The sequence below is a fragment of the Myxocyprinus asiaticus genome, chromosome 11 (genome assembly GCF_019703515.2).
Source record: "Myxocyprinus asiaticus isolate MX2 ecotype Aquarium Trade chromosome 11, UBuf_Myxa_2, whole genome shotgun sequence".
In the NCBI taxonomy this organism is placed as follows: domain Eukaryota; kingdom Metazoa; phylum Chordata; class Actinopteri; order Cypriniformes; family Catostomidae; genus Myxocyprinus; species Myxocyprinus asiaticus.
The window spans coordinates 40,030,981-40,047,834 of NC_059354.1; the positions used below are offsets into that span (position 1 = coordinate 40,030,981).

At 45.4% G+C, this 16,854-nt stretch overlaps 1 protein-coding gene across 1 annotated transcript in view; it reads right to left on the reverse strand.

The window, feature by feature from the left end:
• The window catches only part of LOC127448480 (receptor tyrosine-protein kinase erbB-4-like), a 555,442-nt gene that overhangs the window by 221,335 nt on the left and 317,253 nt on the right, over window positions 1-16,854 (reverse strand). Inside the window, exon 3 of the mRNA XM_051711045.1 lies at window positions 2,913-3,099. Coding sequence (XP_051567005.1) covers window positions 2,913-3,099 — 187 coding nt within the window. The remainder of the gene's footprint in view (window positions 1-2,912; window positions 3,100-16,854) is intronic.

The following is a 16,854-nucleotide window of genomic DNA, read 5'->3' on the forward strand; positions in this document are numbered from 1 at the left end:
CCCATCTTGGGACTCGAGTTTGGAGCCAGTGCTGAAGCGGCCTCATATGCATCAACCCGAGCGGGGTGGCCACTGCCGAGGATGCCATATACATAGTTGTTTTCTGTTTGAATGCCTTCAAACAGGCCAGCACTGACTGGGCGCGCTCGTTCGTGAGACGCGCTGTCAAAGAGCGTCCATCTCCAAACCGAGGAAAGAGATGCTCTGAACCAGGAGGAGCTTGCTCTTTTCCTAGTTGACCCGAAGTCCTAGTCGGCTGAGGTGTGAGAGCACCAAGTCCCTGTGTGCGCACAACATGTTCTGAGAGTGAGCTAGGATTAGCCAGTCGTTGAGATAGTTCAGAATGTGAATACCCACTTCCCTTAATGGGGCAAGGGCTGCCTCTGTGACCTTCGTGAAGACGTGAGGAGACAGGGACAGGCTGAAAGGGAGGACCTTGTACTGGTACGCCTGACCCTCGAATGCAAATCGCAGGAAGGATCTGTGTTGAGGAAGGATCAATACGTGGAAGTACATGCTGAGTCTAGGGATATCGAAGCACTTACCTGGCACCTTGTGACCACCCCCGGAACAGCCTGGGATGGGGGAGGAAGAGGCCTGTCCTCATAACCCATGGAGACTGTCACATCGGGGGCGGCTGTGTGCCACAGCTGGGCGCTCAGGGGAGGGAAGACCACCGCTGGAGTGCCAATCCTGCAAGGAAAAACCCGTGGACGGTAGTTGTGGTGACAACCGTGCACACTGGGTATGTGACCCAGGGAAGAAGGAAACCACTCTTTTGCTGAACTGTTGGGTACCACAGCCACTTGGGCATGTGGCGAAATCAAACAAAAAGGCAACAAAAAATTCTCCACCCGGCCCTCCACCGGGGGATGGAGTGGTCTTTTTACCAGCTCCAGGTGAGTGGGTTTCTTCGACCCTGGGTTGCCCGTCTCAAGGGCGCTTTGATGACCTCCGTGGGTTTTTAGCGGCCGACTGTGAGATGGGTGGCGTCTGCTTCCTGTGGTGGGCTCCACGCCGGGGCTGGGCCAAAGGGGAGGGCTGCGGCGGAGCCGGTGCAGTCACCGCAGGGGGACACCCTTGGTGACAAGCAGACAGTGTGCGGGATGTTGAGCCGCGCCGGGGCAGGATATGCCGGACAGCCACCATCTGCTTCTTCACCGCCGAGAACTGCTGGGCAATGTCCTCCACGGTGTCGCCGAATAGGCCAGCCTGGGAAATGGGGGCAGCAAGGAACCGTGTCTTGTTGGCCTCACCCATCTCGACCAGCTTGAGCCAAAGGTGGTGCTCCTGGACCACTAATGTGGCCATCGTCCGCCTGAGAGACCGCGCCGTGACCTTCATCGCTTAGAGAGTGAGGTCTGTCGCCGAGCGCAGTTCCTGCATCAGATCTGGGGCAGAACTACCCTCGTGCAATTCTTTTAGCGCCTTGGCTTGGTAGACCTGCAGGAGAGCCATGGCGTGCAGGGCAGAGTCAGCTTGTCCAGCAGTGTTGTAGGCTTTAGCCGTCAGGGACGATGTGAAGCTACAGGGTTTGGACGGTAGCTTTGGATGTCCGCGCCAGGTGGCGGCGCTCTGCGGGCATAGGTGCACTGCGAGCGCCTTATCCACCGGGGGAATCGCCGTATAGCCCCTGGCTGCCCAGCCATCGAGGGTTGTGAGGGTGGGGGAACTGAAAAGCAAGCTGCGACCGCAACGTTGCCATGGTCATGTTCTCGCAGTGAGAACACGAACCATCCACAAACGCTGCCTCTGTGTGGGTCGTGCCCAGACACGAAAGACAGCGATCATGACCATCCGAAGTTGAGAGATAATGACCACAACCAGGAATAACGCACAATCGGAAAGGCGTCTTTAAAAAGACGCGTCTTTAAAAAGACGTTCCGTGTGTGCTGCTCTTTTAGAGAAATATACTCTTTTAGAGAAATAAATATATTCTCTTTTTTCTGCCGAAGCACCCATGGGCATTCTCTGCAGTGCACCTGTGCAGAGGAGGGAGAAGCCACTGAAATGTGCCGGCAGATCCAGCAGAGGTGAATGAACAGTAGTAATTCAGCTCAATGAGCATGACCGTTCGGCTCCGAAGAGAAAATCTGAATGAGTGGTTGCATACCAGCTCCTTTTATACCTGTATGTCCGGGGGAGTGGCATGCAAATACCACTCGCCAATTTTCATTGGCATTTTATAAAAGACCAGAGGTGTCTCGGGCTCCCAAGAGTGACCCCTAGTGTCACTACATCGACACAACGTCGAGTGAGTGACATATAGGGAACAAAGCTTTTTAATCAATATTATTTAACATATATAAATATGAAGTGAATAATTGATGATAATCAGGCAACCACTCACAGTATCGTCTATGCCACTGGCCACCCCTGAATGGAAGTATGCAAATGATGTGGTGATCGAAGAATGTTAAACAAATCAAAACTCTTTTAGATTTTAGCTTATTCAATGTAGCCACCCTTTACCTAGATTGCAGTATTGAAGCAGTTGCCATGTATGCTCTGCATTTGTTGGCTGCTTTTGCTTTACCATCAGGTCCAACTCAGTCATTAAAAATAATAAAAACACTAAATGCTAAATAAAAAATATAGATATTTTTAAAGGCTTTAGATCAAAAGGTTTATATAATAATGAAAAACAGAAATTCAGTAAACCATGTCCTGACTTTTGACTGGTCTTGTACAGTCTTAGCCAGACATTATTCATATGATGCATGAATCACAAGGGATTCCAGAGGGGAACGATGCATTAAAATGGATTTCAAAGTAATTGACAAACCATCTATAACAAAGATGTTACGATCAAAGTGATGCCATTTTATGCTCAGTCAAGAAACACTCGCAATGGGGAATACGTTTAAATTGTTAATAAATGAACACAGATCATGTGACCTGTGCACTCATACCTGTGAGATTCTTGAGACCGAGTTGACGGAGACCAAAGTTGCCATCTCTGCGGTAGTTGAGGAAGATAGCCAGAGCGTAGCGGTCTTCATACAGCCTGGTGCCGCGGATGATGCGAAGATTCTCCAAGGGCAGATATTCAAACTGATTCAGCGCCACAAGCACATAGCCGGTCACCTCACGAATAGACTGCAAACAGAATAAAAAACAGCCATTAAATAACCAACACAGGAAATGTCTCAGAGATATTCGTTTAAATGTGAAGTGCTTCATTTCTGCAACACTAGCGGGACTGGAAAGAATTGCAATAATAATGACTGCATTCGAGTACGTTTTAAACACTCCTTCCATCTTCCATTGTTCAAACAAACAGATAGTCCCATCCCAAAGTCACACCAAGCTAGGATTGATCAGCAACATCTTGGCAACTTCTTTAAAGTTCAGGTCTGACTTTTTATGAGCTCCCTCCCCTGAGATTTGTCATAATGTATCAGTGTTTTTATAATAAAGGTGAAATCTAAAGTGTCTATGATGAAAAGTCACATGTAGATTCACCTCAGGCCCCTCGGCTTATCATACAGCCATTAGCTGAAGTGTGTGGAATGGGCAACAATCAGGACAGCACTAGGACACATATTATTTTCTCTCTCTCTCCTTCTCTCTCTCCAGTCTATTACACATATAATGATCATTGGGATGACACTGATCCATCCAACCACATCCATGAGACCCTTGCAGTGACATACTGGTGCCGTCACAGTGCCTGTCATTACGGCAGACACAGTTTCATTCAATTTGACAGAGTGCTTCCTACTGTGAGTGATGACACTCTGTGTGTGTGGGTTGGGAGGTTGGGGAGTAGAATTATCCCTGAGGAAGTGCTGGCATCGGGGAGGGCTTACACTGACAGCCGTCAGTTAGCGTGAGCTTCAGCATGGGCCACATGCAGAGTGATAGGGCCGGTCCTGCTGCTGTCATCTTCTGGCATGTCCAGCTAATGGGCCAGAAAGAAATACAGAACATGGCTGAAAGTATGAACATATCCTCATAGCACACCAGCTATCTGTTATATTATGACCTGCATGGAGTATATGTTTTTTGATACTATCTTTGCTCATTTGTAATTGACACTAAGCTCTGCATTCAGGTTTTTTGAAACAATCATGAAAGCCATAATTACTCTGGGGCTGCAGGAAAATGGCAATGCTGATTGGCTGATCGGACAACAAGAACATGGACAGATCCCCACCCTTCACTAGCAACTAGCCTGAGCTATGATATTAAAGGCAGAATGTCAACCTGGCAAATGATCTACCATAATATAATAAAATGTTTGCTATATATATATAAAAATAGTCAGAATACACAGCTACTTTTAAATAGCTGTCATTAGAGACATTTTTGGCAGCATGATGGTGTAGTTAAGGTATTTACAACTGGGGCAAGTGGCCATGCTAACCAGCCAAACCTTGAACAGAAGCTCAACATCCTGCCTTGATGTCTAAAATCTCCCAAGTCCATCAGTTTCCTCTTCCTCTCCTTGCACCCAACAAAAACCCAACGCACTCACCACATCATGCCAACAACCCCCTGACCAGTGGGAACTAAACCTATCCCAGTTACCTAGCAACCTCTGGAAACTACTGCTGTCTGAAAGACAGACATGAAAGAGAAGAAAGAGAGGGAGGGCAAACTAGAGGTGGTGAGAAAAAAAACAACAACAAAAAAACAAAAAAAATAACAACATCTTTGTTGTCCTTCTCCTAATTTAATTAAAGTATTACTTTGCTGAGATGTTCAACACAGCCTATTTGGCTATTTGGCACTGTTTAATTTATCTTTCTCAAACTAAGTTGTTATTTTCAAGCCAGTGGATCGATACTTCTTCGCGTGGAGAGCAGAGAGGAGGAGAGCGAAAGGACCAGGGCCCTCTTTCTTCTTTCTGTTTGCTCAATAATGAACCACATAAATGAACACACCTAGTTATGATTAAAAGAGCAGTTTATAGCTAATGGCATGGTGTCAGTGAGAAGCTCTTTGCACCTGCCTTTAAGATACATAAAACATCCAACATAACTTCACCTGCTATAGAGATAATTGATGGACACATCAAAGTGATGCTAAATTCTGCTGCAAGTTGTACAGCATCGCAAAATTGTGTGGTTAGAACTATGGCTCTTTACAAGTGGTTAGAAGCATATTTCCTTATTAGTTTGCTTTGTGGCATCATATGACATCGCTGAGGCTTCTATATCTTACATTCCATTCTGTCAAAACTTTGACCACGTTTACATCCATATACTATTTACTCCGGGGTTTTGGAGAAAGATGTCTTCTGAAATATCACGTAAAAGCAAGTGCAGCCGTTAAGGCTGATAAGAGAAAGCTCTTTATCACGTCCGGTTTCTATCAGAAAACATGACTTTTATATGTATAATATGTTTATGCATATGTGGCATTAAAATGTTTTTGAATAGTATGCATGTGCATATATCCTCAAGTGTGTCAGGGGAATACTGAAGTCCAGGGAAACCCCACTATTGCAGCACAATGCATCTGTCATTTTTTGTCTTCAGCAGCTGTCTCGCACTAAACAGCTTCCTGATGAACATGTAAATGAGCTATATAACTTAAAATTTGCGGAAGTTATTACTCCACCCCCTGAGTAATAACGACAGCTCAACGACAGCTCATTAACGACAGCTCATTAACGACAGCAACGACAATGACAATCATTAACGACAGCTCAACCAATGTGGTTCAGACAATGGATGTGCAACATAGTTACTACGGTTTCGGGAAGCATTCGTGACCAGCTAGTTAATTTCTACAATGATGCATTATATTATGGTGGTTATGAAATGAGTTAAGTCATTGTACGGGAAACGCACCCCTGGTCAGTGAATAGACTGTGGACTATTTGAAGCTGAGACTAGGATGTACCAACAACTGTATCTTTGTTTTGAAAATCTATGTTCATTATAAGCACAGAACTTTTGACCCTAATATTTTTATTTGTTTTATTAGAAATAAGAATTAAATTTGGGTCAAAAATATTACACTCTTCTATGCCAATTGAGAATCCAGATTCTTTTTTTTTACCTGCAGCAGAGAGTGGAGAGCTCTCTATATCAGTATATATTCCATTCTCCTTGAACATTTATGCATATCTCTATTTCTTGCTGTTATTTCTGTACTGACAAACAGAGGCCAAACATGCTTTTAGAACCCAATAAAAGAGGCTCTTCTACAGGTGGGTTAATAGAGCACTTCAAGAAATACCCAGTACTTAGAGCAATTTGGGCCCCTATGAGGCCTGATGAGGGATTAAGGCATGTTCTTCCATGAGATGTGTGGAAAGAGAGGAAGATATAGACCCTGATGCTAGGTTTGGAAGCTCTGATGACAGTGGTCCACTTAAAGCTCTTGTGATACTGACAGGAGAAGGGCATCTCAGTTTCGAAAGAAGACTTACTGTTGATAACGACTCTGAAAAATTGATATATGGACTAGAAAATGATTCTAGAAGGAAAAAGAGACTCCAGCTCTCCAGGTCATCTGAAGCGAGCCTTGATGAGAACTACAAATCAAATTATGGTTTTGTGTGCATGGATTTTGCAGGATCATTTTTTGTTTTTTTTACCATTTTTCACGAATGAAACAATCTTTTGTGTGATGTATTTTCTATTGAAACAGGAAGTTTGGAAGGGGCATACATCCTTTTTCTTTTAAATAGACAAACAGCCTTTCATTTAAGACACACTGACAAATGGCATGGTACTGTAGGTTGTATTGATATTAGCGTTATTTATTTATTTATTTTTTTTGCTGTTGTTTGGAATGTCCTGTACAACCGCTTGTGGACAATGCCATGTCATTATTTGAATTCATTTTTTTCCCACATTGGTCTACTAATGGACAAATGATGCTGTCCATTAAGTCCACAATCTGGCTATGTAAGACTAGCAGAATAAAGCCATACATTTTCATTTCTTGGATTTTCAAGCAAAAGCTTTTTATTATAATTTTTTATTTTTATGTCTTTTTTTACAGCGCTATAAAATAATGCTGCTATCATCCAATAATTATATTTTAAAGGGATAGTTCACCCAAAAAATGGCCATTCTTTTTCCAGTGTTACTCACCGTCATGTCCTTCCAAACCTGTTTTATTTTATTTTCTCCATAAAACACAAAGGAGACATTTTGAAAAATGGTTATGCTTTTTTCCATACAGTGAAAGTGGAAAAATTCTGCCTAACATACTGTATCTTTTTGTGTTCCTAGAGAGTTTTATGGGGTTTTAAACAACATGAGGATGAGTAAATGATGCCATAATTTTCATTTCATGTGTTTAATTTAAAAACAACACCTCTTTTCATTCTCCTTTCTGAAGTGGAGTCTCGGCCTTTCTTTCAAAACCATATAGAGAAAACAGCATTCAACAATGTGAAAATCAGGGCCAGATCAAACAAAAACAGAAAAAAAAGACACAGAGAAAAAAAGAGAGAGACAAAGGTTTCCTGGATTTTTTTCTCTTCTTATTGGAAGAGTGTTGGGATAGAGGAAGTGTGCTGCACAAACAAAACCTCCTTTCAGTGTCTGTGATGTGCTCGGTGTGAAAATAGAGTCCTTCGGTCCACAAACAAGTGTGGACTGGAAGGAGACACAGGGATGAGGAGAACTAAGGAGGGATGGAGGGTTGATGATGAGGTGAATGGTGGAAGAAGGGCTGCAGTCAAGTGGATCAGAGTTGGCCCTCTGTATATTTTAATGTATAATGAATACTCCACCTGTTTCAGTTCAGAGAAGACAGCAAAGAAAGAAAGAGGACAGGCCAGAAAGAGGAAGACTGAGAGAGAACAAAAAGACAGTAAGCGTACTGTATAACTACACCATGGTCATTTCTGTTCGGTATTCTAATAAACACTATTTTTACTTACATACAAATCTTGCTGTGTCTGCTAGAGGGGTGGGCAGAGACATAGGCTATTTTCATACCACAACTTCATGTGGCCAAAATCAGTTTTTTTCACTCTCATGTGACACAGATCGTCATGGTTACTTGTGTAACCTCTGTTCCCTGATGGAGGGAACGCGACGTTGTGTCGAGGTAGTGACACTAGGGGTCACTCTTGGGAGCCTGAGACACCTCTGGTCTTTGATAAAAGGCCAATGAAAATTGGCAAGTGGTATTTGCATGCCACTCCCTCGGACGTACGGGTATAAAAGGAGCTGGCGTGCAACCACTCATTCAGGTTTTATGCTGAGGAGCCGAGACAAGGTCCGGCCATTTCAGCGTTGTGGCAGGAGGGACACAACGTCTTGTTCCCTCCATCAGGGAACGGAGGTTACGCAAGTAACCGGGACGTTCACTATCTGTCACTCACTCGACATTGTGTTGATGTAGTGACACTAGGGGTCCCTATACAAAACACCACAACTGGCTGAATTCTGTTACGTGAACTGGCGGTGTGTGATGGGCAGACAACTGTGTGCCTTGTAGCCAGCGCACCAGGCCGACACGTAACCTCCCCCAACATAGTTATGAGTGTCAAACGGCACTTTGGGGACAAATCGTCTACCCAAAAGATAGAGACAGGCTAGCCCAGTCGTGGCCTCTTTTCCCCTTCTATTTTTTTCACTCCCTAAAAAAAGGGGGAATATCCGACTGGGCCGACCAGGTCTAGTTGGGGGGTGTCCCTCCCAAGGGAAGGACACCGCGGAGACCACACCTCGCCCAGAGAGTGGGGGGGATATTTAAGTGAAAAATACGTCACATGGTCTTGCAGAACTATGTTGGAAGTATGTCATGTGGAGAAGTCTCATGGTAGATCCTACCCAATGGGGGAGGAGTTACTACAAAAATGGAGACTGTGGCAGAGGGGGCTTTGCCCAAGGAAGACACAGTTTGCCAACAGGGAAACAAATTAGCGGAAGATATACATTGCATGGGGTTACCTTACAGGGAACCGCCACATGTAGAGCACCTACCCCAGAACAGGGCTCTTAGTTAGCACATGTACTTAGTTAGCACGAAGTCTCTCCGAAAACTCGACTGCCACAGGGCTCGGAGGAAGTCAACCAGGGAACAAACTTGTGAACACTACTGGGAATTAATGACGCATGTCTTCAGCTCAGAGGAGGTGAAAGGTGCTTTGTGCAAGCGATACACCCGGCCGGCTATCCCGGGCTTATCCGCTTGTATTGCGTGCCACTAACTGGGACGAAACCGGTTCCACCCGGAGGTTGTAGAACCTCGCAAAGGTGTTGGGTGTTGCCCAGCCCGCTGCTCTGCAAATGTCTGTTAGAGAGGCACCCCTGGCCAGGGCCCAGGAGGCTGCTACACCCCTGGAAGAATGGGCTCGTAGCCCTACCGGGGACAGCACATCTTGGGCATGATATGCCATAGCTATTGCGTCAATGAGCCAGTGGGCGAACCTCTGCTTGGAGACAGCGCTTCCTTTCCGCTGTGCACCAAAGCAGACAAAGAGCTGCTCAGAGATCCTAAAGCACTGCGTGTGATCCAAATAGATGCGTAAAGCATGCACCGGACACAGCAACGACAGGGCTGTGTCTGCCTCCTCCTGGGGCAGCACTCACAGGTTCACCACCTGGTCTGTAAAAGGGGTTGTGGAAACCTTGGGCACATAGCCCGGTCGGGGTCTCAAGATCACGTGAGAGTAGACTGGACCGAACTCCAGACATGTTTCGCTGCAGAGAACGCTTGCAGGTCTCCTACCCTCTTGATGGAAGTGAGCGCAGTCAGGAGGGCAGTCTTCAAGGAGAGTGCCTTAAGCTCAGCTGACTGCAAAGGCTCAAAGGGGGCTCTCTGTAGACCCTGAAGGACTACAGAGAGGTCCCATGAGGGAACGAGGTGCGGTCTGGAGGGGTTCAACCTCCTGGTGCCTCTCAGGAACCTGATGATCAGGTCGTGCTTCCCTAAGGACTTACCGTCCACTGTGTCATGGTGTGCTGCTATAGCAGCAACGTACACCGTCAAGGTGGAAGGGGACAGCCACCCTTCCAACCTCTCCTGCAGGAAGGAAAGCACCGATCTGACTGCGCATCTCTGGTGGTCTTCCCGTCAGGAAGAACACCACTTAGCGAACAGACGCCACTTAAAGGCATACAGGCGCCTCATAGAGAGGGCCCTAGCCTGAGTGATCATGTCTACCACCGCGGGTGGTAGACTGCTTAGGTCTTCCGCGTCCCGTCCAGGGGCCAGACATGGAGATTCCAGAGGTCTGGTCGCGGTGCCAGATGATGCCTCGTCCCTGAGAAAGAAGGTCCTTCCTCAGGGGAATTCCTGTCGTAAGGAGCATGAGGTCAGTGAACCACGTCTGGGTGGGCCAGTAGGGTGCTACCAGGATGACCTGCTCCTCGTCCTCCCTGACCTTGCACAGAGTCTGTGCAAGTAGGCTCACTGGGGGAAATGCATATTTGCGCAGGCCAGGGGGCAAGCTGTGTGCCAGCGTGTCTATGCCGAGAGGTGCTTTTGTCAGGGCGTAACAGAATGGGCAGTTGGAGGATTCATGGGAGGCGAACAGGTCTACCTGTGCCTTTCTGAATCGACTCCAGATCAGCTGGACCACCTGAGGGTGGAGTCTCCACTCTCCCCTGAGGGTAACCTGCTGTGACAGCGCATCCGCTGCAGTGTTGAGGTCGCCCGGGATGTGAGTGGCTTGCAGCAACTTGAGGTGCTGCTGACTCCAGAGGAGGAGACGGCGGGTGAGTTGTGACATACAATGAGAGCGCAGACCACCTTGGCAGTTGACATATGCTACCGTTTCCGTGTTGTCTGTCCGGAACACGTGCTTGCCCTGGATCAATGGCCGGAACCTCCACAGGGTGAGCAGAATTGCCAACAACTCGAGGCAGTTGAAATGCCAATGCAGCCGTGGGCCCGTCCATAAGCCGGCGGCTGCGTGCCCATTGCAAACAGTGCCCCAGCCCATTTTGGAGGCATCTGTCATGACCACGACATGCCTGGAGACCTGCTCTAGGGGAACGCCTGCCCGTAGAAACGTGAGGTCAGTCCAAGGGCTGAAGAGGCGGTGACAGACCGACGTGATGACCACGCGATGTGTACCGCGGTGCCATGCCCATCTCGGGACTCGAGTCTGAAGCCAGTGCTGAAGCGGTCTCATATGCATCAACCTGAGTGGGGTGGCCACCGCTGAGGATGCCATATGCCCCAGGAGCCTCTGGAAGAGTTTCAGTGGAACCGCTGTTTTCTGTTTCAACGCCTTCAAACAGGCCAGCACTGACTTTGCATGCTCGTTCATGAGGCGCGCTGTCAATGAGACTGAGTCCAACTCCAAACCGAGAAAAGAGATGCTCTGTTGACCCGAAGCCCTAATCGGCTGAGGTGCGAGAGCACTAAGTCCCTGTGTGCACACAACATGTCCCGAGAGTGAGCTAGGATTAGCCAATCATCGAGTTGAGAATGCGAATGCCCACCTCCCTTAATGGGGCAAAAGCTGTCTCTGCGACCTTCGTTAAGACGTGAGGGGACAAGGACAGACCGAAAGGGAGGATCTTGTACTAATATGCCCGACCCTCGAATGCAAACCAGAGGAAGGGTCTGTGTCGAGGACGTGAAAGTATGTGTCCCTCAGGTCTACCGCCGCGAACCAATCTTGATGCCGGATGCTCGCAAGAATACGTTTTTGCGTCAGCATCTTGAACAGGAGTTTGTGTAAAGCCCGGTTCAGTACTCGCAGGTCCAAGATTGGCCTCAACCCACCGCCTTTTTATGAAGTAAAAGGTAGGGGCTGTAAAACCCCTGTAAAACCACTTCTTCATCTCGGCTGGAGGGACAGGTTCTATCGCACCCTTCCGTAGGAGGGTGGCAATCTCTGCATGCAAGGTAGCAGCATTTTCGTCCTTCACCATGGTAAAGTGGATACCGCTGAACCTGGGCGGACGCCTGGCGAACTGAATCGTGTAGCTGAGTTGGATGGTCCGGATCAGCCATCGCGACGGATTGGAAAGCGCAAGCCACGCATCCAAGTTCCACGCGAGGGGGACCAAAGGGACCATGGAGGCTGTCACACTGGGGGCGGATCTGTGCCACAGCTGGGCACGCAGGGGTGGGGAGACCACCGCTGGAGCTCCAATCCTGCAAGGGTAAAAAGGTGGACGGTGGTCGTGATGACGACCGTGCACACCGGGTATGTGACCCAGGGAACGAGGAAACCGCTCTTTTGCTGAACTGTTGGGTACTGCAGCCACTTGGGCATGCGGCAAAATCAAATGAAAAGGCAATAAAAGATTCTCCACCCGGCCCTCCACCAGGGGATGGAGTGGTCTTCCTACCAGCTCCAAAGCAGTAGGTTTCATCGACCCTGGGTCGCCCGTCTCAGGAGCGCTTTGAAGCCTTTCGTGGGTTCTTGGTGGCTGGCCGTGAGACGAGTGGCACCTGCTTCCTGCGGTGGGCTCCACGTTGGGGTCGGGCCGAAGGGGCAGGCTGCGCTGAAGCTGGTGCTGTCACCACAGGGGGACGCCCTTGGCGATGAGCAGACGGGGTGCGGGATCTTGAGCTGCGCTGGGGCAGGATATGCCGGATAGCCTCCGCCTGCTGCTTCACCGTCGAGAACTGCTGTGCAAAGTCCTCGACGGTGTCGCCGAATAGGCCAGCCTGGGAGATAGGGGCAGCAAGTAACCATGTCTTGTCAGCCTCACCCATCTCGAACAGGTTGAGCCAAAGGTGGCACTCCTGGACCACTAATGTGGACACTGCCTGCCTGAGAGACCGTGCCGTGACCTTCGTCACCTGGAGAGCGAGGTCAGTCGCCGAGTGCAGTTCCTGCATCAGATCTGGGGCAGAACTACCCTCGTGCAGTTCTTTTAGCGCCTTGGCTTGGTGGACCTGCAAGAGAGCCATGGCGTGCAGGGCAGAGGTGGTTTGTCCAGCAGCACTGTAGGCTTTGGCCGTCAGGGATGACGTGAACCTACAGGGCTTGGACAGGAGCCTTGGGCGTCCGCGCCAGGTGGCGGCGCTCTGCAGGCATAGGTGCACCGCGAGCGCCTTATCCACCGGGGGAACCACCGTATAGCCCCTGGCTGCCCCGCCATCGAGGGTAGTGAGGGCGGGGGAACTGAGAAATCGGGACCTGGCAGGAAAAGTTGCCTCCCACAATTTTGTCAGTTGGGCCTCATATGGGCCTCTTTAGCTATGTTCAGACTGTCAGTCCAAATCCGATTTTTTGTGTAAACGATCGGAATCCGATCTTCTTGATTGATCAGACCAGATTTGTGTGTCCCATGGCTATCTTTATTTTCTGGTAAACGTGCATTGGTTGCTATAGCAATGATGTTGTGAAGATTTCATTAATAATATTCTCAGCTAGACCTACACTCCGCCAGCACACAGCTTATTTCCGCCACCACTGCCAGCATGTTTTCTGCAACAATGTGTGACGTATAACGTGTCTTTATGATGTGTGAAAAAAATGACATACGGCAATAAGCCACTTGAGATCTGATCAGAGTGGTAAGACTTAAACGGATTTCCAGAAATGTGATTTGAATAGGATTTCAAACCACATATTAATGTAGTTTGAAACGGATTTGTAAAAATTGTATTTCATGTGATTTTTTTCTGTTCAGACTTGCTAAATATGATCGGATAACAATTGGATAGGCACAAAAATCAGTACAAAAATCATACATATACATTTTTTTCCCCAATGCAGCTAAGGTGTGAACAGCCAGTTTGGATTTAGTTTGAATTTTACATTAATCACTTCAATCCAACTCAACATTCATCAATTACACATTTGATTTCTGGCGTAAATAGCTGTGTTTTGGTTTAAAATTTTTAATTGAATTTTTTACTTTTTAATCTTTTCTAGTTAACATATTTAGTTCTTTTTTAAAGAAATAAAATAAAATTGATGGCTTCAACAGTTGGGTTCAGCGATTTGTTTGTGTAACAGGAGCTAGCTGGTACGTGATATCTGTGCGTTATGTGTAAACCTCACTCCCCTGGCCTCAAGAGGCGCACTAGCGACTGATGCTAGAGGCTGTAGCCTTTATCCTCCCTGTAGCACACCCACCTCCCATGCCATAGGATCGAGCAGGATCGGTTCGATTATGCGTAGTAAAATATGCGCAAGAAAAGAAACAGAGATAGATTTAAGTAAGTGCTCTACTCGTGTCACTCACACAGAAAACACAGTATCTATATTTCTCAAAATGTATCAAAACGTGAATGCAAGCAAGTCTGTATTAAACGGAAATAATTATAGATAACTCTTCTTAGCTTACATACTGCATACAATATTTTATGATGTTTTTTTCCTGCTGTTCTTTGATTTTATGGTGTTTCACTCATAAGTACTATTACACTAGTACATTAAGTCATTAAGTGTCCTTTTCACATAAAAAGAAATGGCTAATTACAATTTTAATTGTGATTTAATTAATTACTCAAAATATCATGTGAAAAACCTTGGAAAAAAATCACATTTAAGTAGCAAAAGAGTCTACATGCAGGGTTTGGATCGCTGTGTCCTTATCCCAATCGTCTACATGCACAACATTTCTCTACTGCATATCCAGTGAGCTTTATGGGTTTATAATGATACATATTTATCAATGTGTAAATACTTATTCTGATCATTATAATTACTTAGTGGAGCATGTTTTGCTCATTCATTAATGTAGAATTAGGAATCAAGGACCGGTTCTTTATGAGAACCAGTTCCATTAAAAAAAATAAAAAACATAATAATAATAAAAAAAAGTATTACTGGAATCAAATGATTTTGTGGAACTTCATGATGTCGTTTGGTTCCACTAACAAATCTTGGTTGTCTCCATCCTTTTTTCTGAATAGGATTCCCACACTTTGTGACCAGTTAATTTCCATAATATTTCCATGACTTCTACATAATGCGTCCAGTCATTAGGATTCAGGATAAGGATTTTAATAATCATTTTAAAGGGATCACACTCACAAAGAGCAATTTCTATATTTTAGCAGGGAATAACTAGAAAAAATACAATTACTATTGAAATTTCCATTACTTTTCTTATGACTTTTTCAGACCTGGAAAATTCCCTGATAGATTTCCTAAAACTGTGGGAACGCTGTCCGTGTTAAGTACTCTGATTCTGTTCCCCCCCGCACCACTATTGAAATTTACAGTGCCACTGAAAAATAAAGGTTTAGAAAAGATGTGAGGTTGCAGTCTAAATTTAATGTGGTGAGAAAGACTAATTAAATAATACAAAGACAATAAACAGACACAATACAAACACATCTATTTTGTTGTTTTTGAGAGCTGCACACAATTACTTTTATGAGTCTGTTCTATATAATGAATCGGTCAAAATGCTCAAAAACTCAGTAGTTATCAGTTTGAATTGGTCTAATGACTCACTCAATCAGATGAATCTTTTTTTATTTTTTTTATTTTATGTATTCACTGAACCACAAATCATTACTTTCAATAGATCCATCTCAAATTGAATGGAGAACTGTTACTGTTCTTAAAGGGGTCATGACATGAGGAATCAAATTTTTCTTGATCTTTGATATATAAGAGGTCATTATACTATAAAAATTTCAGAACTCAAAACTTCCTCCTCACTGCAAAAAGAGCATTTGTTGAAACCAAGTTGCCAAAACGATGCGTTCCATACTTCCTCTAAACTGTGATGTCACACTATGGTAGACATTTGCATCTGACCCCTTCCACAGCAACACATTAATGCCTACTTTACCTTATAACTTCTGTAGCCTGCCTAGTAGCAGTGAGCAGTGAGATGGCAAGGAGAGAGCAGGTCAGTCAAGAGCAGAGAGCCAATCATAACAGTTGGCATCATGACCCCTTTAAGGCTTGTGAGACAGTATTGTAAATCAGTGTAGTTACAGACTGGTTGTATGTTTAATATAGCAAAACTACAAGAAAATATATGTTACCAAAAAATAGTATTGTTTAGATTTTTTGTTTGGGTTGGTTAGTGATTAAAGGTACTAAAAGAACTGTTAAAGGAAGTAAATCATAAAGTGGAATTGGAATTTAACTAGAAAAGGTAAATTCCTTACAATTCCTATCCTTAGAGTTACGCAGACTCTCTGCATTCCATCCCCATTTGTCCTTTATTTGTCTCCTTTGTTTAATTCAAATGGTGACACTTCAAATAAACAATGCTTACTTCGAAATTTTTATCCCACAAAGCAGTCTGATGCATTTCAATCTCACCCTTCAACTAGAAAAGGACGCTCTGTCTTGTACAAACAAAACAAAAATATAATAAATGAAAATGAAAATTACTTTTTCAACAAATGACAAGATGTTGACTTAAATTAAAACCATTAACTTTTTAATAAAACTTCCACGTGGATATTCCTGTGACCAGAGAACATACAGCTTGTCATTAGAGTCACAGTTTGTGTGAATTGATGCCAGGCTTCCTCTGTGAGAGGAAATGTGAATGAGAAGCACAGCTAAGTGCCCAGCTTGATTCTCATTGGCTTAGACAGTGCAACATACTCATGTCAGGCTTGTTGATAAGCAAACCCTGCAGGATATGTTGATTACCACAAAATATTATGTGACAGCAAATATATAAAACTCCAGTGCAGACATAACAGAGGAGTTGTTCTGTGTAATTCCATACTTCATGTTACTAATATGGATTGCTACATTTTGGAAAATTGTCTCTCAGCAATCAGTCTACATATCTATCTATCTGTCTGCCTGTCTGTCTGTCTGTCTGTCTGTCTGTCTGTCTGTCTGTCTGTCTGTCTGTCTGTCTGTCTGTCTGTTTTCTTTTTATTTCATGTTTCTATGCATTTCTACTCAAGGATGAATTTTTGGTCTTGTCTAAATGCTTTACAGCTCTGGTAGATTAATCTTTGATAGGTCTCGATGACCCTCCCAGCCTTGATGGTGGAAAGATATGGGCAATTTTTTCTCCATTCCGACCT